The sequence below is a fragment of the Lonchura striata genome, chromosome Z (genome assembly GCF_050655825.1).
Source record: "Lonchura striata isolate lonStrDom1 chromosome Z, ASM5065582v1, whole genome shotgun sequence".
Taxonomy (NCBI): domain Eukaryota; kingdom Metazoa; phylum Chordata; class Aves; order Passeriformes; family Estrildidae; genus Lonchura; species Lonchura striata.
In genome coordinates this window covers 57319536-57342360 of record NC_140740.1, presented here as the reverse complement: position 1 = coordinate 57342360, position 22825 = coordinate 57319536, and the positions used below count along the sequence as shown (strand labels likewise).

The following is a 22825-nucleotide window of genomic DNA, read 5'->3' as shown; positions in this document are numbered from 1 at the left end:
CCATGCGAGCTACAAAACTGAATCTAGGCAAGCTAAGGCATGATGGAAAGTGATGCTAGTCATCCTGCCTCGAAAGCATGTGAGCAGGGCAGTGGCCAGCAGCTGCCTCTCGAGCTTGTTCACCTCTGAACAGGTCAGAGGTGAACCTACCCTGTGAATCCCCTGTTGTGTGCCTGGTGGGCATGATGTGCTGCCATGGGGGACTGCTGCTTCGTCTGGATCGACAGCCCAGGGAGGCACTGCTGTGCTAGTGCAAGTTCAAGTTCTGCCTGTTGTTCTCTCTGTTTGCCTGCTCTAGGTGTTTAAAAAGAGCTGCACAGACAGCAGTGCCATCTACAGTTGCCAGCAGTGGAGCAGCACTAAATCAAGCTAATGTATCAGGCCCAATTACAAGATTCTCTAGAAATAAAATTTAAACAGCTTGCTGCTTTTATTAAGTTGTAGTCCACTAATATGGCCAGCTAATGAAAATGAGCTGGTTGAATACTTGTATAAGATCCTACAGCAAGACAATACCATCGACTAAACCTTCCACTCAGAATTGCTGCTGGTTTATGCAAAATTAAGTCAATGTTAATTTTATTCTGGAATAAACAGCCAAACCCTACAGGAAATATGTATGGTTAACTTCAACCTCCTAATCATTCCACTATGTCAGTCATATTACCCAGATGTGTAAGTCCAGGAGTATTTTTTGATGCATGTAAAAATGTTTGGTTTATAATTGAATTTGTTGACACGATTTAGACAACCTGTAAAAGCAGGCGTTAATGTATTTAAACCAGGCTATCTGGTTTGTGTTCAAAGTTGAATTCTACCCTTAATGCAGTAGTTTTATCCAGGGTTACACACAACCTCACACTGTCAGCTGAGATACTAGTATTTTCATAAACATGACTTTTGTGATCCAGAATCAGCTGTTATAACAGAGATGTCTTTTTCTAATTACCGAGAGTAAAGTGAATAGTAATAAAGTTGCTTTAGTATAAATCAAATCAAGTAAATCAAATTCTAGGAAGAGGACTCTACACTGGGTAGGTAGACTTTTATAATAAAATACAGTTCTCTTGTTCTATACCAATACCCATCAATAAATTCAGAACCTCTGCATCAGTTGGTACTTAAAAAGTTATTTCAGTTGCAGGGACTAGATATGAAGGTGTCAGATATTTTTTCCTCTCTCTCCCAGTGTAGTGGTTTATATTGAACATTGTAAAATGTAAATGGAAGGATTATTTTTTATAGAAACAATGACTTTTCATAATATATTTCCCCCCCCACCTTTGGTGCTTCAGAGATCATCAAAGTGAAGCTGATAATAAGTAAGGATGTCATTCATGTGTACTTGCTGACATAAGGAAGCAGTTGATTGTTGAAGAGGGTTCCATGGAGAACTGGCTGGAGTAATGACACTCAAACCAATATGGCTAGATGTCATACTCCTTTATTGTCTAATTTATTCATGTTTTATGCCTTATTGGCTTATGTAATACAATAGCTAATTAACACTCATTGGCTAACATAGTATGATTGCATCTACAAATCACATATCGTTTGGCTGTTATGTTAGAAGTGTCTGATCAGGTTATAGTACGTGACAGTTTTCAGCGTCCAGCATTGACTATTGCATTTGTACAAAGCTTATTGTCTTTTCAAGGATGTCCTAAATACTTCTAAAGTAACTAAAGTATCTCTGTAATCTGTAACTAAATAATCTCTGTAGGCCAGGGTTGTCCAGTTCCTGTGAAGAAATACCATCAAGGATATCATGCCCTTGTTCCATGAGAAATTCCTCTACAGATTGTTTTCAGAGCTGATCAGTACAAAGGAAGTATAAACATCCTAGGTTTTATTTAGTTTATGCTCTTTAGTAGTATTTCTACAATCTTCATCTCTAGTATATGGAAAAAGCATAACTCTAATGAGTAGAAGGCATGGCAGAGCTTAGAGTAAGAAAAAATGAAATAGCTGGATAGTGCTCTTTCACTAATAGAGTAGAAAACAGTCTATGGAACAGAAACAAAAAGCAGACTGCTGGATGGACACTGTGGACCTGTGCATCTTCAAGTATATTTTAATGAAAAATTGCCAAGGCAATAAAAAGCAAACTTTTCCTATACATGTAATAATGTTTTGAATAGTTGATGTGTTTGCCAAACTTTATTGGCACAGTGATAAGGAATAACAAATAGAAGGAACATTTAAATTTGTACTTTTATTGATCTGATAACCTTAAAAAATGCGTAAATAAAATTACTCTTTGCTTCTGCAAATGGTTATGCTGCTATACTACTGCTTGCTTTGCATGTGGTTGATGTTGTTGAATATGTCAGTAGTAGTGTGATTCTTGGCTACCATTTGTTAACTTTGTGGCCACAATAGTGGCATCAGTGAATTTGTTACCACCTTTACAATGGGGACACCCTGATATGTTAAAAATTATGGGTGGGTAGTATGAGAGTCTCCATCACTTTGGTTTTGGCTGTGCTTTCCCCATGCACAAAGGGACTTTCTCTACAAGCACATATGCAACAGGACGGTGTTCAGTTTGGTTGCTGGAATGAATGAATAATATAATTATATTCAAAGATTAATTATGAGCATATTTGTAAGGATGTTTCTTTACTGAGCTCTTGTTAAACTGCTCAATTCTTTGAGGTTTAATGGCAGCATGTCAGAACCAGGGGGACTGACAGATACTTGAGACCTTGCAAAATGCAGTGTTTATTTGGCTTTCTAAACTTGTAGTTATCTGGATTCTTCCCTCTTAGCCTTAGCCTCTGTTCAGCTTCTATTCCCACAGAGAACTGGAGCTTAAAAGTACTTCAGCCTAATCTGGATGCATTTTTTGCATGAGATGTAACTAACGTGTGTCGAAGTGTTTGGTGTGCAGGGAGAGTTCTCCGATTCCTCTGCATTTCTGCCTCTGCTGCTTGCTGATCTCCTTGGCAGAGGCTCCTGCCACTGCTGCTGTGAATGTTCGCCTTGACAGGAAGCACCTCGGCCTGTCCTAAACGAGCAGGGCTGGGGGGAAAAGTGCAAGCCTGACCTATGGCGTGGAGATGAGGGTGCCATTTCGTAGTAAGTGTAGGCTGTGGTGTCTCAGCAAGAAGCCAGAAAGTATCCTTGATTTTACAAAACTATTCTGTGTGTACATGTCAGAGTCTTTCTGTTATGCACTCCTTGCAGGAAAACAGCTTTAAAACACAAGAAAATGAAATTAAATCTGTAAGAATGCCTTTAAATTAATTACTTTTCCTTGCACTGGAAATTTCAGGTGGAGAACTTACAAGTATGTTTAAGTCCTAGAGGTGTTAATGTGATGAATTTTTTGATAAATCACTGAATATCTGTTTGGCTACATAAAGTTTAAAGCCCAACACCTAGATTTCTCAGTAAAATGACTATATTTTTCCTGTACTCTGAAGTCACAGCCAAAGTTTTGCATGCCTGAATATTGGACCCAGGTAAGATTACATTTTGAAATTTGATAGTTTTCCCCACCTGTCTTACAATCAGTGAAAAATGATGTGCATTTTCTAGCCAGGATGGAGTTCCTGCAGCTCATTATGGTTGTTGCTGAAAAGGTTTCAGGATGAAGTTTTTGATGTGTGGTCAGAGCTTGGCATTTCTAGCACAGCTTTTTGTACATACATCTATTTTAAAAATGCAGCAGCTAAATTTTAAATATAAAATGATAAAGTGCTCTAAAAATTTATGCAAAAACAAATCTTGGCATTTGGAAGCTAAAACAATTTTTTTGTGGTCAGGAATATACATCTGTAATTTGATCTTTTTTTCCCCGGCCTGTGAAAGATAGATAGGTTGTAGGAATGATAATACAAAATAAAAATGTGCTGTTGGAATAAAATAAATCTGCAGGAAGAAAAATAGTTTGATAACTATGTTGTGGTGTTTTGTCTTTTCAGCTAGATACTACTCCTGTGCTCATGTGTCTTTTAGATTGTATAGATCTAAAAGATGTAGTGTAAATAAAAGCATGCTGATGTATGTAGGCAGTTTTGGTTTGTTCTTGAAATTGTTATCAGAGCTTGTAGAAGACTAAAGCTGCCTTACTGATCAGAGGCAGAATGAGAGGACAGATGTTGAGTTTTAAATCTTATTACAACCTGTCATTTCAATTGTGTGGCTAAGTAGGAGACTGTACCTTAATTACTCTTGACGGAAGAATTATATGTTTTTTGTTGTTTTTGTTTTCTTTTTTTGTTTCCTTTTGCAGTGTCTTGGCTATTGTGAAATAGCATGCTGTATACAAATCCTTGTATTCTCCAGCATCTCTTTTCACCTCCACATCCTGTGTCTCACCTGTGGGTGTTGCACCTAATTTTGTTGAATGGTGAGAGTCATACTGACCTGTACTGTGTTTGCTCATTGTTGCTAACAGACTCACAGGTAGCAGCACTGGAAGGGATAAGATCCTTTTTGACTTGTACTTTTTGGTTATCAGGGTCTTTGAGAAGTCTGTTTCCAGACTTGGAGAAATCACTCTGATTTGCTTCATAGTCCTTTTTCTCTCAGAAAATTTTCTAATCAAGATCTGTGACTTTAACTGATATCAGGAACTTATTGTAATATTTTAATATGAGGTGACTAACATACTGGTGCACTAGAAAATAGCCAAGGCAAATCCTCATTTTAGTAATGAAAAGTATGTGTTGTGCTTACACTGGATGTGGTAATACTGGGAATTCTCACCCCTAATGCACAGAGGAAAGAGTCTAAAAAAGAGAAACAATTTGCTTTGATGTTTTGTTTCTGTTAAGCTAGGATTATGATTTTTACATGTGTAGCAGTAAATTAAGCAGTAATTAACAATATAGGTGTACCAATCTTGTGAAGTATGGAAATTAACTATTCACTGAAGTTATCAAATATTGCATATCGTTTTGAATGGAATTTGCCTTAGATGAGACATAAACTCCTGGCTAACTTTACAGTCCTGTACAGATGAACTGCATTTATTACACAGTTTGAGGTTTTTTAATCTGGTTTGGAGATTGGACAAAAGATGGCATTGGACAGGGGTGGGCAGGACTGATGTACCAGGGCATCATTCCTGTTGCCTGGGTCATTTGAACACTTTGTGTGACTTCAACTAGCTGGAGCTAGTGGGAGTGTTTACATTTATTTCATCAGGCTGGGAATGAAGCCCAGAGTAAGTTTTATTTGTCATTGTTGTCACTTTGATAAAAGCTGATAGAATCAGCTGTTACACAGGAGCTTCTTTGGAAGACTGGAGAAAACTTATTTAGACACAAACTGTGAGCATTTTTAACATTTCTATCCTTGTCAGGGCAAAAGTGAGCTTCTGCATGTGTGCCCATGTAATTGGATAGGCTGATGTCTTTCTGCATCTTCCAAGGTCTTTCTGGTGTTTCATTGCTGCTCAGAGTGTTTTGAGCTGCTCCAAATATTGTATGTAAATAGGCAAAAAAGCAGACAAAGTTTCCCAGGTTGTTTTTTTTAACTAATGAAAATGTGATCCTAAGATGATGATACCATACATATTTAGCCCTTATTGGTTTTGTGTGATTTTAAGATGGTTTTCAAATCAGGGATGATTGTTATAGAGACATAAGAGTACCTATCTAAGTGGACTGAAATATGAAAAATGCATTGTTTTCTGTTAAAATACCTAATAATAATGAAAGATTAATAGACAATCTTTTACTTGAATAATGTCTGTGCATTTTGTATCCATATAGCAAGTCCATCAGAGAATATAGCTCAATCTAATGCTGTATTTCAGTTAGTGGAGCCTAATCAGTATGCAATGCTTTTAATTCATGCTTTTAATCTACTTTCCACTTCAAATTTTGTATGAATGACAAGATTCATCAGTTTAGTGTTCAGAAAAGAAGTAAACATTTATGGGTTATCATTCATTAAGCATAGGTTTTTAATTTTAAATGAAGTTTTCTTTAAGGCTTCTCTGTGCTATGCAAGTTCATAAGTGAACTAAATTATCAAAGCTAAAGTATATTGATTTGTTATGAATGTACTTTTAAATTATTAAATACAAAATATTAACTGATTATAAACTATGCATAAAAGCAGTGTTTCAAAAGGGGATAACTATAAGGTGTTGCAGTACACAGTGGAAACAAACTGCCAAATAGAAGCCACATTGGAGTATTTTAAAATAAAATATTAATTTAACTATCAAACTGTTTACTTGGAAATATGGATTTATTGTCAAACTGAAGTTTCTCAGGAGCAACACTAATTCTTGTAGAAAAATTAGTATAAAAGCATTTTCTACATTTGAACAGTCATTTGAAAAACGACCCCTGGAGGATGACTAAAAGGGTGCCTCTCACCTAAAATTCATTTCTACAATGTTAATGAGAAATGCGTATGTTTATACTCAAATGTATGACTTGAGATACTCATGGTGCTTGCTTTGGTGTTAGATTAGTTTCACAAAAAGAAGAGAAATTCATGCAGCTGAGAGGACCCCTACAAAATTTCTGCTGTTGTGATGACTGTGTTGGAGACTAGTAGATGTAGGAGTTGTGTGAGTTGTAGCTCTGTGAGCTAAAACTTGGTGCAAAAATGGCTGTATTTGGGAGGGCTTCTGGCTGTAGACCATGGACTCTGAGCTGGCAAGTTTTGAGCCTTGTGGCTCAAGAATGGATCAGGGTTCATACCACTGTCTCACAACAACCTACACTGTGGAGTAGGAAGGAACAAAATGACCTTGGGATGGATTGATGCAGGTCTGCATTTGTGGAAGAACCTCAAAAGGAGACATTGTGACTTGGGGCAGCGAGGAGTGTTCACTGTCAGGTATGGGTGTGTCACTTGCCCTTAGCAGGGCTTGACCAGGGTCTCCCAGCGTGGTCTGGTCTGAGCCTGCTAAGCCCTGGCTGCATGTGAGCTCATTCATGGCTGATGCACTGAGCACCAGGCAGTGGAGCAGAGCCAGTCCACATGATGGGAATGCAGCAGCACCCAGCGTGCACTGTCACCACCGCCTGAGGCACAGAGACCCTAAAGGCACTCTGTTTCTGTGTGTAGCACAAGAGGCAAACCACTGGTATCTATAGGCAAGGAGTAAGGAAACATACCACAAGCTGCCTCATGCAACTATTGAGACTTCTTGTAAGAAGGATTTAAATCACAGAGGTAATAGGTATGCTCTTCAGGAAACTACAGAGCTGCCTTTAGCCTGGTTATGTTATCATGTCTCCATCTCCCTCATGTGGAGCCATAAACCCAACTTCACTGTACACCTGAATGTGGGTCTGGAAACCACTTGGGTTTTGTGGTTTCTTGCTTATTTGACCTAGAGGCATTCAGGTGAAATGCTCACTTCCACAGAAGAACAAGCATAAAATTTTGGTTTCTTTCCCTATATGCGTGAGACGAGGGTGTAATGGATTAGACTAGTTGTTTCTCTTGTTCCAAACGAATAGGTGTTCACTATTTTGCGAATCTCTATAGATGTGGAGCATATTTCTAGCATCTAAATAATAATATGAAAGGTATGAAGGACACATTGAAATGAGTATTATCTTTTCTTCCTTGAAAGATCAATGATGCTATCACATGCACTTTTATAAGAGATACAACACCCATAGTTTAATAAGAACTGGAGTGTGAACCAACAAAATTGCATGAAACAACTTGCAGTTTGCTTGCAAATTGTTGGTATCTACAGTGTGTGATTTGTGGGCATTTGCTAAGGCATGTTTATCAGAGCTGTATTGAGCTTGTTGCAGTGTTAGTAATCACTTAATTCCAGAAATCTCTGGTTTTGTCTGTGGAATTTTATTTTTCCCACAACTGTACAAAGAGGGGTGAAAAACTCATTTCTTTTAGCATAAAAATACAACTATTCAGCAGGATTTCTGATGAACTGTTAAAGCTTGATTTTGGCAAGGTCTGTAGTAGAAGCACATCATTAAAATAAGAATGCCATGTTACAGGAGAAGTAAGATTAATCCAGCAATACCTGTAAAAAAACTGAGGTTTGTTCTTACATAGCAAACTAGCTTTCTGTATGAACTAGGAATCCATGTAAAGCTTAGTTTGTACTGGTATAGTCATATCAGTCTTAGGATAAGTGTGCCATTGAAGCTCTCTGAATTATTACACCTCTTTGCACTTTTCCTAGATACAGCTATCTGCAAAAGTGTGTAATGTGGGTATAAACTTCTTAAATGACTATGCTATGGTAAATAGAGGGTGATTATTTACTTGTAGGGTGCATCTACATAAAAGAATGGAAATAAGGTTTTCATACAATTCTGCATTTTTAGGGTCATTGATGTGTCAGTTGACAATATTCTGTCAGAGCAATAACCACCTGAACTACTTGTTACTGCTTTCTGTCTCCTCAAATCTGCCGTCATAACTACAGCTGTTGTCACACCTTGGCCGACCTTTCTCTGATCTAAATCAGCCTCGAATAGTAGCTCCTTTGTAATTTACATAGTTTTGATAGGATCATATTCAGGGAGAAATAAATACATAGCAGAATATTGTAAAAAGATTAATATTTGTTGAACTTAAACTCCATATAATGTAGGTTGTTTTCTAGAGACTATTACATACATATGTACTGTGTCATTATGTGGAAAACTTTCAAGAGAATGATTAGTAAATATTGTGTCTTAAAGGATTGACAGTGATCTCCAAAATAAGAGTTGAAATAGGTGTTGTTTCTGTTGCCTGTGCAATTGCTCACAAGTGTGTATTGAAAATGCTGCAGCTGTAGAGAATACCTGTAAAGACCCTGCTCTGGCATAGTTGAAAATTAGTTAACCATGTTGTGAATTTATGATGTGAAAAAAGCTTCGTGTTCCTACATATTCATAGCTATTGCTTTTATCATCACTAGAGGGCAGTAAATACAAACGCTGAATTATGTATCTTATCAGAATAAGAATGTATTAATATTTTCCCCCTTTTTTTGCTTTGTTAAATCTAAAATAATAAGGCAACTTTAATCTTTATTAAACACCTTAGCTCCTGGGTTTTACTACATATTTCCCCTACAATAGTTCAGAAGAACATTGTCATCTCAGTTGGTTTTAGCAACATAAAATGCTCATATTTTATGAATAAGAATTATATATTCCAAATAAAAAGATCTGAAAAATGATACTGCATAGGCTATTCCATAATTTTTAACAAATATAATTCTGACAGGCAGAAGGCTTCCAAGAAAACCTTTTTAAAACAGTTTAATCTTGCTACAGTTAGCACAATTAAAAGTTTTTTCAAAAGAACTGGAGATGTGTTCCACTTACTGTCATCAGTTGTCAGCCATCAGTGAAGTTCATCTCTTTTTGGTATAGCATAAGACCCCTGCTTTGTCTCTGTCCCCCCACCTCACTTAGTGTGTGGCAGCTGGTTGCTGCAGTTGAAGCAACTTCTCATATTTGTAAAATACTAATTGTTTGTTTGGGACTTTTTACTTAAATTCTACAGTTTCTGTCCTAGCCTGGATTCTTATATGAAACCCAGAGAATTTTGGTGAGGCTGGTTGATTCAGCATAGTTTTCTCTGGCTGTCCTGCTGCTTCCTTTGTTCCAGCTCTGGGTTTTGGCTGAGTCCCTCCATGTGCTCTTGCTTGCTGGATGAAATGACCATTCTTTTCTGCTGTGGTCTTCCAGCACTGAGTAGACTCCATTTTGTAGGGAAGCATTCTGGTGGTGTACACACCAGCACAACTCACGGATGGAGCTGGCTAATGCCGTGAAAACAGTTCTGCATTTGTGACGAGTAGGAGCTGGATTTGATATGGGTGATTATTGCTGTTCTCTGATGTGTGAAGGTCAGTCTAAAAATCATAGAATCATAGTAATGTTTGGGTTGGAAGGGACCTTAAAGATTATCTAGTTCTAGCCACCTGCCACTAACCTTGTTTTTTCATGTTTTCAAAGGCTCTTCATTTGGCATATAGGATTTGTTCATGCTATCTGTTCTTGTTTGTAATGATACACCTTGAAAACTAAAACTGGTGATATGCTTAAATGTCTACTTCTTTGCTTAACTTTTTGCTGCTTACTAGATAATATGCATTACATCCAGCACACTTGTATTCAGAATTGATGCTCAGACATCTCCCAAAATGTTCTTAGTGCAATTTCATAGTCAGTCCAAGGGGTTGCATTTGAAAGCACTGTTCTTCCCTCAAAGCTAAGGACATTTTTGTATTACTTATCTGTAGTAGGAAAGACCAAGGTGGTAAGTCCCCCATGTGACAGTTCATAAAAGTACTGCAGCTGAATCACAGACTCAAAGGTTGAAATTGACCCCAGTGGGTCATCTGGTCCCATCTTCTTGTAGAACCATCCTGAAGCACACTCCATGGGATTGAGTCCAGATGGTGCTTGAATATGTCCAGTGAGAAAGACTACACAGTCACCTACCTATGTTCCTTATGTTCAGGGGGAACTTTCTGTGCATTAATTTCTGCCCATTGCCTCGTGTCCTGTTGCTTGGCACCACTGAGAAGAGACAGATCCATTCTTTTAACATCCTCCCTTTAGATATTATATACATTGATGAGGTTCCCTCTCAGTCTTTTCTTCTTGAAGCTGAACATTCCCAGCTCCCTCGGCCTTTTATTGTGAAAGAGATGCTCCACCCCCCAAATTATCTTTGCTTCCCTCTTCCAGACTTTTGCCAGGACTCTCATGTCTCTCTTGTCCTGAGGACACAGCACTCCAGGTGAGGGGCTGAGTAGCAGGGCAGGATCACCCTCTGTGACCTGCTGGCAATGTTCTTCCTACTACACCCAGGGTACTACCGACCTTCCCTATGTCATCTTGTAGCGTGTGTTGATTTCAGCCCAGTTGGACTGAAGCAGTTTCAGCTGCCTTCTATTGCTTCTTGTTGCTTCCTTGGTGTTACAGAATTAGGTCCAGTCCGCTGTGTTTTCTTATTTTCAAAATTCTCCACAGTAGCTGTGGGCTTATAAGTTAAATAGACGGAGTTTTTTCTTTTATTACAGAAGATTTTCTCTGTCACATTGATAATATTTGCAAGCATTTTTTCCTACACAATGCACATAATAGAAATTAGGGAAAGATACACTAAAGCAGTGTGTGCTGTTCCATTACGTGTGTTGCCAGAATAAGAGGCTTAGAGCCTCTTTTTTTATTTAGAGGCACAGAAGACACAGATTTTAGGGGATGACAGTATCACTATGAAATGCCATGTTGTGACTTTACATACTCTACAGGGCTCCTCCTTTCTTCAGTGTAGTTTGCCTAGTTGTGAATCATGTACCTTATTGATGGTGGATGTCCTTGCAGACATTAAACTCCCTGAACTGTATTTAGTTTTCCCCTTAAATTACCTAAAGTGTGGTTTACATGAATGATGACAACATTCTAAACAAGTGAGGCTGCTGGTGGTGACTTTCACATCCTCACAATTTATCCCATGAACCACTCCTCCTCCCAGTTGTTTCTGTTCTTAGGAAATTTTTACACTGGAAATCTTCATGGTAGTGATGTAATTGCAGATCACCAATGAAGAAATTTAGTACCATAAAGCAGTTTCAAGTAATGGAAAACCTTACTTAAAACAGTCCCATTAGATGAAAACAGCCCATTTATGACCATTAGGAATGAGTCTATAATCAGATCCTCAGCCCACTCAATGTGCCTTTTCTCAACACTGGGAGTAGTGCAGAATATTTTACACTTACAAGCAAAATCCTCTATGACTGTACAAGAATATTACATGTTCAAACACATAAGTGATACTGACTGGCATTAATTACACTTTTATGTATCACTTCTATATCAAGCAAAAACATGGAATATGTGTATATCAGCTCTTCTGTCCTTATATCCAGGACTGGGGTTTCATGAAATGGTCAGAACATACCCATCCATCCTGCTTGTAAATTTTAATTAGCACAAATTAACATTTTAAAATTCTTTAAAAGTATGCTAAAACTGAACATTGCAGCTCCTGGTATCTCTGCCACCTCCTTTTATGACTTCTTTGGAGGTTGTCCAGAATAATTGATTAAATAATAGCTAATATTTGCTAAGGTTGTTAAGGGGCTTCATCATCTTTGAGTCTTTCAAGGTCATTGTTTTGATTCTTTCAAATACAACAGTGCTCATTAAAAACTTCCTTTTTTTTTTTTTCTGAATTATTTTATTACTCACTTACTATAATTTCATATTACACCTTACCCATTTCCATATACTTCGATTGATTGGAACCATTGTAGAAAATGTCATTATGTCCTTCCTTCCCCCATGTTTTATCTTAATGGATATATATTTGTATAAAAAACAAGAATCTCTAAATTTTGTTTTTCTTATCTTGAATTCCTCTAGGTATTTAGTTAGTTTCAGCTATTTGCCATGTGCTCATCTTTCTACTGTAACCTCCTTTAAAGTTAGTTGTACAGTGATTGTAACCTGGCAATTCAGGAGGAAAATCAACCAAAACCATTCTTGTAAATCAGAGCCGGTTTGAATTTCCTGAGTGTCTTCATCTAAGACCATGTTGCCAAAGTCAGGGGGCACGCTTTCTAATTCAGTGAAGTCATACAATTAAATTCGATTACAGCAATCATTATTTTATGATGTTAAGACTGTGAGTCTTGAAAAAATAATACAAGTCAGTAATAAGCAGTCTGCATCAGATGTAATTGCCTAACTGTAATTGTAATTATCACTATAGTTAATACGAGCTATAATGAATTGATGTAATGTGTACTTGTTATATATAAATATGTATAAATAAAATGGTTTTCTTGTTTTTATATCAAAATGACCTAGCTAATAACTCGATAAACACCATTCTTCAATAAATTCTACCAACTGTAACTAGTAATTCTTATAGACGTATCTTTGACTCATACATTAGTGGGGAAGAAGAAAAAAAATTCAATGATTTTTTTACTGCATGTGTAACAGCTGGTGAAATTTACATACCAGCCATTTTAAATATTTCTTATTTGAATCAAGTTCTTTTGGGAACAGTTCTTTGGGAAGAGTTGTAAATATTTCATGAGGAAGCAGTCTTTAGTAGCAAAGTAAGAAAGATTTAAAATTTGACTTTCTCATGTCTTCTCATACAATCTATTGCAACCCAAATTTCATACCCACATGTTTAATTCCTAAAATAGCCAAAAGTTATTTTACCATTTTCTAAGTTATGCTTGAAATTGCCTCCTGAAGAAAGGCATAATTTTTCCAGCTCTGTGTTGGTACTGGGTAGGTGGCAGCAGTGCTCTCTTGTGGATGATAGGAAGACAATGAAACACAGATGTAGAGAAGATTTATATTCAGCATTATGAAGCTGAGCTGTAAGAATCAGGAGAAATATTTTCCTCAAGTACCTTTTGACTTCTTTAATGTCTTGCTGATTTTCTAGTAATCCAGGTGTGTTTTCAAAACTTAATTGTTTTATATGCATTTAGCTTCATAGATTCAGCCAAGTATAACTGTGAATATTAAAATGTGTCAGAATTGTTTTATATTATCTATTCTAAGGCAAACAGTATGCCTTCCACATGAAAATACTTTAAGTACTGATGATCTGTTGATTGTATCCAGTTTTCATACTGCTCTAGGTTTTTCTCCTGTAAGGAAGAGATTTGTTGATCTCATATTGATCTTTATAGGTTCAATTCTTTTTGAAGCACTTAGTGTTGGCTGACTACTTTAGCCAGAACCTCTCTTATGACCATTCTCAGTCAGCATCTTCCAGTGAATCAGCAGTGTGGGATCAGGCTGACTGCCGCACCTCATTCAGCTTGTCCTCAGACATTTGCCCATGGTCACTCTCTCTTTCTTTTGACACAGCAAAGACTCAGAAATTTGCTGCAGTAGTGCATGTGCCTTGCAAAGAGTGGAGCAAGGTAATCAGAGAACCATAGAATGGCTTGGGTTGGAAAGGACTTTAAAGATCATCTAGTTCCAACCCCCCTGCCATGAGCATAATGTATTCCCCCTTTCAAGTTTTGGTCTCTGAGTGACAGATGGTGGGATCTTTTATTTAATGCTTGAGTCAGCTCACTGACACACTCCACTTTCAATTAATCCCTTCTTTTTTTTCAATGATGTATGGCTGTAAATGATTATAATAATCTGCTGAGGCAGAAAGAGCAAAAGTTGAATAAATACAGTGAGAATTTGAGTACTCTTATTATTTTACTTATATCTCCATAGAATTAACATTAACTGGGTATTGTAAGACATGTGACTTGATTTAGTTTAATAGTAACTGTATTTATCTCTTTAAATAAAAAAGCATTAGCAGCCTGGCCCAATAGTCTGAAGTAGATCAGTTTTTAATGTACATGGCATAAAAGCCAAAAAATTTCATTGTTAAGGTACATCATAAACTCTTCAAGAAACAAGTTAATCTATTTATGTTGGGTTTCTTCCCTATAAAAAACACCTGAAAATACATTTTTCTTTCATATGAAAAAATAAACCCACTAAACAATCCAGACAGATGTAAACACAATACTGATTTTGATTGCTTGGATGGTGTGTTCATTGAAAACTGGTAAATGCTGCGGAAGCCCAATTATTTTTGAATGACATGTGAATGCTGCGGGCAGGGATACCATTAGGAAAGGGCATTTGCTGTCAGGGAAAAAAAAAATAAAAAATATCCCATGCCCAAGAGAGTCCCCAGAATCAGCCAATGGTAAATTACTTTACATCATGACACCAGCCCTGCAGATTTATATCTTTTAGGGTGACACACTATTGGCTGCTAGTATGGCTCTATGGGAGGGATCGCTGCCTCTGTCTGTGGCTTCCTCTTCAGGTCCTTATTTGGTAGCTGTTGATAGAGCAAGTCTTTGAGCAGCTGAGCATCTTGACATACATTATTCATTAAATCCTGGTGTTCAGGAAATATGCATATCCCTAGCTCTTCAGAAATTTCTTCAGCTCGTACAATGTGTGTCTTCAACGTTACCTCTGAATGCTTGGAGTTTCACAAATGGCATTTATACAATCAGAAGACCACACGGTTGGATTTCATTTCAGTATGCCTCCTGAGCACACAGCTGCTGAGAACCTGAAGACCAGCAAAAAGAATTAGGGGAAAGAAGACAGAATCTTTATTCTTGGAAGTATTTTGCAGTGTCAAATAGCAAAGAACTGATAGCTTAGATTGGTAGTATAGAAAAAATCAAAAATGCCTGAGGCAAACTATTTACTCTCAGTTTCTTGGGGCTACATAAAGGTAGGATTTTGTTTTACCTTTTAAGAACTTTGATTTATGGTGCATGATTGCATGATCACTGGATTGTGTGAGGATTTGTGAATTATGATTATGATTAATTTGAAGTGAAAAATCAGACAACAAGCCTTTGCTCAGCAAGAAGAATGAACTGCATAGTATAGTCTTTCTTAGAAACTATGCTGGGACTTTTAAAATAATATTGCTTCAGTGAATGATTGGACCAAGTCTAAAGCCAAAGAAATTCGGAGCAGTTTTGTGTTCTATCAGAAAAATTGTATTTCTAGCCATTAAAATGTTTTAAAAAACTCCAAATACCTTAAAACAGAGATACTATACAATAGAAGAGAGCATGAGTAAAGAAGCTCAGGATAATGGGTGGATGTATGACTCATGCTGGTTTTAATAGCTGAAGAAAGGTGAAATTACGAACACTGTGTTTCAACAGCATTTTTGGTAGCCTCTGTGAGTGTGACACCTTATTGATTAAAACTCTGGAAATTGCCATCTTTTAATACTGATCTATATTGTTACATGGGGCAGTGTGAACTAGATTGAAATAGCAATACTGCTAGAAAATGGAACAAGCTTTATCTCTTTTATGGAAAAGTTTAGCATCAAGGAGTTAAATCAGTATGCCTGTCATCACATAGAACTGAAATCTACTTAATAGAAAACCACATCTGAGCTTTGGTTTATTCCTAAAAAATTATGTTTGTGCTTAAGAAAAATGCTGCTGCTTTTATACTTTTATAATTGTTATCGTGTGTAAAACAAAATTGTCCTGTGCTTGACATACAATAAATGTACCGAATAGGTCTGCTTTAAAGAAATTCTGATTTCTCCTGAACTAATTAAGGCATATGTTGAACGAAATGACTAAAAATAGCACAAGCATTGTATTTGCACAATTGAAATTCTTATGCTTTCCTTTATTAGTAGATCTATGTCTTTTAAAATAGAAATGCAAAGCCTATTATGTCCAATTATGAGTACTTTCCACTAATGCTGAATTGTTACGATGTATTACCCAGTATTTTGATCAGTCATCTGTGAAGAAATTTATCCCATTATGCTAGCTAGGTATATTACTTTCTTGTTTGCTAAAGCAATAAGATGAAATTACTTTGCATTTCAGCTAAAAGTAATTTATTGTAATTTACTATAAAGTATTTCCTGCATTTCTAGGCAGCTGTTGTCATGTTCCTCTTGCTAAATCATAAAAATTCAATCACTAATTTAAAAAATTCAAGTTCACTCTTACAGGTTAGCCTTTAGAATTCACATGCTTTTTTTTTTCTAATTGAAGTTTAGCAGATATGATGGTAGGTGTAATTGATTACACATGGGGGGAAAAATGTTCTTTGTATAGATAGTGACCTATACTGTATACAGACAATGATTTTAGTTAAGAAGCCAAGTTGTCCTTGAGCACAATTTTATTACAGTGCTTTTTGAGAGAAAAAATATGAGAAGCGAAGACATTCTGTTCTTTGTGATATTCAAAACAAGTATGTAGAGAATGTATGAAAATCTGAAGATTGAAATATCTTATTCTCAGATTGTAATATAAGATATATTATAAAATGTATCTTATTCTCACTGTTTGTAATATACAATATAACATTGTATATGTTTCTATCCCATATTATGCACTTATTTCTGTGTGCTTCAGGCTGTACTTTATCTCCTGTGAATTATTATTTTGGAAAATGTTTACCCCTGGTTTTTGAGTATCTTTTACTGAAAAAAATGAGCACCTCTATCACAATGACAGACTTAGAGATATCTGCCTTTCTATAGCTTATTACAAAAAACAATGTCTGGCCTAGATATTAATTAAACCCGTGGGCTTCTAACACAAACCTTTAGCTATTAAGAATGCTGTTTAAGTATCTAGAATGCTGCTAAAATCAAAGATAGTTTTGCGTCAATAAGCAGTGCAGACAGAAGCCTTACATTAATTTGTAAGTCTGACTTAAAATTCCTTGTTATATTGTAGAATACAAGCTTTTCAAATCTAGTAAGATAATATAGTTTATTCATTTTGAGATACAAGTATATTTAAAAAATAACATTGGTAGGTATTTCAGAAACAAAACATATTCATGTAAGTTGAATGTTCCTAGTATTAATAGCATGTTCCATAGATGTATTCTATTTCATGGAAGATTTTAGAAATGTTACCTAGAAAAGAGGCAGGCACAAAGGCTGAAACTCAGATCTTTGCCCTGTGGGTTTGGGAGCCATTGCTGTGAGAATCCCCTGTCACTCTTGAGCATTTTTATTCCAGCACCCACTGGACTTGATAAATGCTCAAACTTGATAAATGCTCAAAGTGGAGGCCAGGTGGGATTGGACTTTCTGGTCCATGGACTGCCTTCTAACTCTAGTTTCACCTTCAGTATTGGTGCCAAAGGCTGTGTTGGAGGCTGCCTCTTTACAGTCCCTGGGATGCAGCAGGTTTCTCTACAGGAACAGAAAACCTGCATGGAAAGACCCTGCTGCTGCAGGGAGTCTACAGCAAGAGTGGTTCTGTGTGCTTCCTCTCGACACAGCTAACTGCTTGCTGCTTCTTTACTTAAGCTCTTTGTTAGTGAACCAAGAACTTTACACAAAATTTGTAAAGTCTTCTAAAGTGTAAACAATAACCTGTATATATATGAAGTGTGTGATCCAAACTTGTTCATGGCTGTGAATCAACTCTATTTGGATCTTGGAGCTGGTGACTCTTTCTAACATACGTTCAAATTTTTCTAAATAAATCTATCAATGCTCTGGTTGCCATCTGGGAACATGATTACTTCAAAAGTTTGTCTGTGTTTTACTGTGTGTCTTTTCTGGCATCAGAAAAGTATCTTATTTTTCAAAAAAATTCCTCCATGTATGCTTATCCTAGGCTGACAGCAGTAATATAGCTACAAAGATGTGCACACATTGGGCTTTAGCCCAGAAAGACCTAAACTACAAACCTCTTCTTGGGAACTTAAAACAATTTAAGAAATCATTCTCAATTCATTATCATTAATGTATGTATCTTTATTCTCATGTAGTACAGTTTTTGCTATAGCAGACTTCTTAGGTTTATAAAGGGAGATAAAGGTTCACATCTACTCTTTTCACTTTAGAGACATTTTTAATGTTATTTGAATGCTCTGTTGTATTGGTGCTCCTTCTTATTTCCCCCATCCCCCTAACCCCAGATGAGATTAAAATCAAAAATAAATAGAAACAAATGAAATTTAAAAAATTCTGCTTAAGGAAATATTTTCAGGATTTGTTTTAGAAAATATCTTATGGCTCCATTGCTCTGACATCTATTTGGCAGTGAAGAACTGTATAATTGACTTAATGGGCATTTTATTGCCAGCTCATTTTCAGGGTGATTTTCTAAGGATATAGTCAAGGATTGTCGTATTCCAAAGGGATGCATGTGTCATTTTTCCAACTTAACAATGCCTAGTTGGATGTGTGAAAATCTTTCTTTCTGAGAAAAATACAATATATGCACAGATCAGCCAAAATCCTCTGCTTCCACCCCATGCTTAGCTCAAAATATCATAATTAAATTGTATTGTTTAAAGGTTTATTAATAGAAGAGGTTTGATCTTTATGATTTATTTTCTTGAATCTGAAAAGTATATGGCATTCAGATTTTTAAAATTCTTGTTCAAAATATCATCTTTATTATTTACTGCTGTTAAGAACAAGGTGATTTTATGTCCTCTTTGACTTGTTTTGAATATAACATGCAATGTGCTATTTCCAGTATGAGATTGTTGATTCTAGCTAAGTTTCAAGCACTTAAGGGTGTTTCTTGGATAAACAAAACAGTGTTGGCTCACGGATATAACCAACTTCTCTGGCTGGCAATAAGAACTTGAGGGAACCATGTGAGAGGCAAAATTTCCTTATAAAGTAATTGCGCAGAGCTGTGTAAGACATGGATCTTTGAAGCAGTTACTATGCATGGGTACACTTGGGCCCAAATTAAATCTTGAGAAATAGGTAAAATTGGGAAAAATAATAGTGTTAAATTTGGTTTTGCTGTTCTGATTGCTTTTTTCTTAGAAAAAGGTTTTTTTTTCCTCAAAAGGCAAGTTATGAAATGTAAGGGGACTGAGCAATATACAGATACAGTGAAACAGAGTATAAACAAAAAATTGTTTGAATATCTTGATTTCTGTTTGTCTCTCATGTTTGATTTTTTTAATATTCTCAAATAACATTATTGTTTTGCATCTGCAACTGCTGTCTGCATATTGTCTTCAGCTTCATCTGATTCAATGGCAATGATGGTTATAAGGCCTTGTCAGATAATTAGAAAAATCAAAACAGTTCTCTAAACTCCTGCTTAGACCAGAAGTTTTCATGTCAATTAAAGTCTTGGTCCTGTGGCGTCAGCAACTTCTGAAAGAGTATGAGGAAATCATGCAGCTACAGTTCTTCAAAGCCAAAGGCATCTCCCATTGAATTTGCTCTCAGCAGGAGGGCCTTGCAGAGGCTGAGGGACTTGTTTCACTTTACACCCTTGTTCAGCAGTAACACAGACTATTCTGCAGTTCTCATGCAGATGGTTATTTTCATGTTCTGCTGATTTGTGGGGTGATGGGAGGTGGGAAGATGAGGGTTTCCATCTGACCTAGTGGGGAACAGAGCACTAGAAAAGAATGTTATGTACTTTCCATTTGCTGTGGATATTCATAATACAAATACTGAGCTGAAAATTCTTAGAGAATATATGCTCCATAATTTCCAAAAGATGATTCCCAGTATGCAAATACAAACCTCTTTACCCACCCCTGCAGGTAAATGTATTATTTGGGAAAAAACAAAAAATCCTTCCTATTTTCTCTGCAAATACTGATTTGCTCCTCTTTCAAAGATGGAAAACTTTTAAGAAGACATCCTGAAGAGTACATGCCAGTGGTAGCTAGATGGTCTTTTTTTCCAGAGTGTAGAACATGACACCATTAGTGGTTTTTTGCAGCAAAAACAGCAACACCAAGTTGGGCATTATGTAGCAGTGTTTACTATTAAACAACCAGGCAGATGAGGATCTATTGAAGTTAGGATCCAGTGAACTAACTAATTAAATTAAGGAGGAGAGAATATTGAAGTACTAATGGATAAACTGATGACATGCCTGGAAGTTAATGTGGTTTTGTCAACTCCTGGCATTTTATTAATATCCTATACTCAATATTTAATTTGAAGCTGCAGTCTCTGGATGCCATCTGGAGACAAATTATTCCATGACATCTTCATTTTTTGTCTTATATATTACAGTTTCTCACCTTTTGTGGGAACAGAAGAAAAAGTGTGTAGGCATGACTTAAGTGTGTTAAGTGTTTAAAAGTTTAAAGACAGACTTTTAAAAAAATCTTGGTATTTTTGGACTAGTCATTATATTGCTTAGTAAACTTGGCTTGATTTTTCTGCATTTGACATTGGTGACAAACACTAGACATTGCTGAAGACATTGAGACTGGTTTTGTCTGGAATGCATTGCTCTGTAGTTCTCATAGTATGTGTAGCTGTGTTTGCAGTATGGTTCTAATTTCAGACATGTGTTGAGCATTTTGTAGCACATGGCTCTATCTGAGATCAAAGCTGAGCCTTTGGCTTGTGACTAAAGTAGGATTCAGTCTTTGTAGCTCTGGAACTTCCTGAGCTGATGACACATCAAGATGGCAGAAAAATGCAGTGGCTAATGGTTAGAATGTTTTATTAAAGGTAATTTTGTTGGTCACATTGTGAGCAGTATGGTAATTGGTGGTTTACAAAGACATTGTGAAGAAAATAACACCTTTCACTATGCAAGACTACTTTGAAGAAATAGCTTTGATGATTCCAGTGGAATGGAAATGGGATGGTTAATATTTACTATAGTGGTTTATTTCCTTTGAAGAAGAATAAACTATAAATTATGAGTTTTCAACATAGAGGGATGTTTACATGTATATACTCTAAGGGTAGCTATTCCTTGATATAATGGGTAGTCATGACTGCATGAAGAAGGTAAATGGTGATTCTGAAAGTGGCACTAATAATTTTGCTTTGTTAAGAGAAAAGATGACTGAGAAATCTAACAACAACAAAAAAAAAGGATGGCACAATAGGAGGCAAATTCAATAGTGACTGATGCATGCTGATTTTCATTGGCAAGAGTTTGAATTATTAGTAAATATTGCTGCTTTCTGTTTGCTGATAATATCAAGGCAGAGCTATAGTCAATGAAAATGCATCTATGCAGTTAACCTGTCAAGCATAATACCACAGGATATCATTTCACTCTGGAGTCTAGAAGAACTCTAGAAGAAAGGCTCAGTGATGTGTACCTAATTGATTATACATTTAATGGAATATTAGTATCTGCTTCTATCCTATAGACTGTCTAGAGCAAATTGCTAACTAAGAGGGAAATAGAAGGTGTTTCCACAGATGGGTATTTTCTACCCCAATGTTTTTTGGAGATGCTTGCAGTTTTTCTGAGATAGTGGAATGGTTGAGTCATTCATTGAATATAATAATTTTAGGTTGGAGACAACAAAACCTAGCTCTTTTCCCATTGGCTAGTATGAGATCAATATGATATTTGGATTATTTGGAGCAATATTGTCAAGTAATTTTGAGTAGATTAATTATGAGAGGTAAGATAGATTTGAGATGTTACATAATGAATTGCAAAAAATGCAAAAATAGATTAATTTGCAAATATTATGAGAAAAGTAGTAGACAACAGATCTGATATAAATATATTTATATTTTAAAATCAAAAAATTGGAAAGACAGTATTATAACTTGTGTGTGTGCAAATGCCGTAGAGTTTTCAGTTACTAGTAGGACACTGTACCTTAGTCATTGAATCACTGTGGTGTATTTTAGGAGGTTAAGAATGACATTGTCCAATCCATTAATAAGTTGGTTAGGTAGATCATTGGTACATGTGATTTCTGCTTTCATAGTTGTCTTAATTTAGTATATATTCTTAATGCCATGTTCTTTCCCCAGTTATAAAGTGACTGCATTTTCTTATTCTAACTAAAATATGTCTTGATGTTGCTAACTTTACACTTATTTGTTTTCTTTTCCAGTTTAAAAGAATGCTCAACCGTGAGCTAACCCACCTCTCTGAAATGAGCAGGTCAGGCAATCAGGTGTCAGAATATATATCAAATACTTTCTTAGGTAAGACTATGAAGTGCTAACTTTTTTGCCTTTGGGGGGTTTTTAGATCTCTCTGGGCTGTGTTAGAACCAAAAAACAAGTTTCCATATTAATTTCTGCTTTCAGAAACTGTGCATTTAGCATATTGTTGTCAGCATTTGTGCAGAGAAATCAGGTTAGATTCACTTCTTCACAGCTCAATTAATTTGTGTAAGTGATTTTCCTGTGTGTGTAATTGCAGATAAATATTCATATACATATTACAACTATTAGATTTACGCTGTATTAAGATAATTAATATAATGAATTATAAAGAATCACAGAGATTCACAGAAAATCCTTCTGAGTTGGAAGGAACTCACAAGGATTATCAAGCCCAACTCTAAGACAGTGTAATAAGAGAGGCACAGTCAAATACATTTAAATTAGGATAACAAGTACTTTAAAA

General features: G+C 36.2%; 1 protein-coding gene across 17 annotated transcripts in view; it reads left to right on the top strand.

The window, feature by feature from the left end:
* PDE4D (phosphodiesterase 4D) overlaps positions 1–22825 on the top strand; it is a 530620-nt gene that overhangs the window by 491533 nt on the left and 16262 nt on the right. For all 17 annotated transcript variants that reach the window (XM_085566236.1, XM_085566237.1, XM_085566235.1 and 14 more), the window contains one exon: positions 22305–22398. In XM_085566236.1, coding sequence (XP_085422362.1) covers positions 22305–22398 — 94 coding nt within the window. The remainder of the gene's footprint in view (positions 1–22304; positions 22399–22825) is intronic.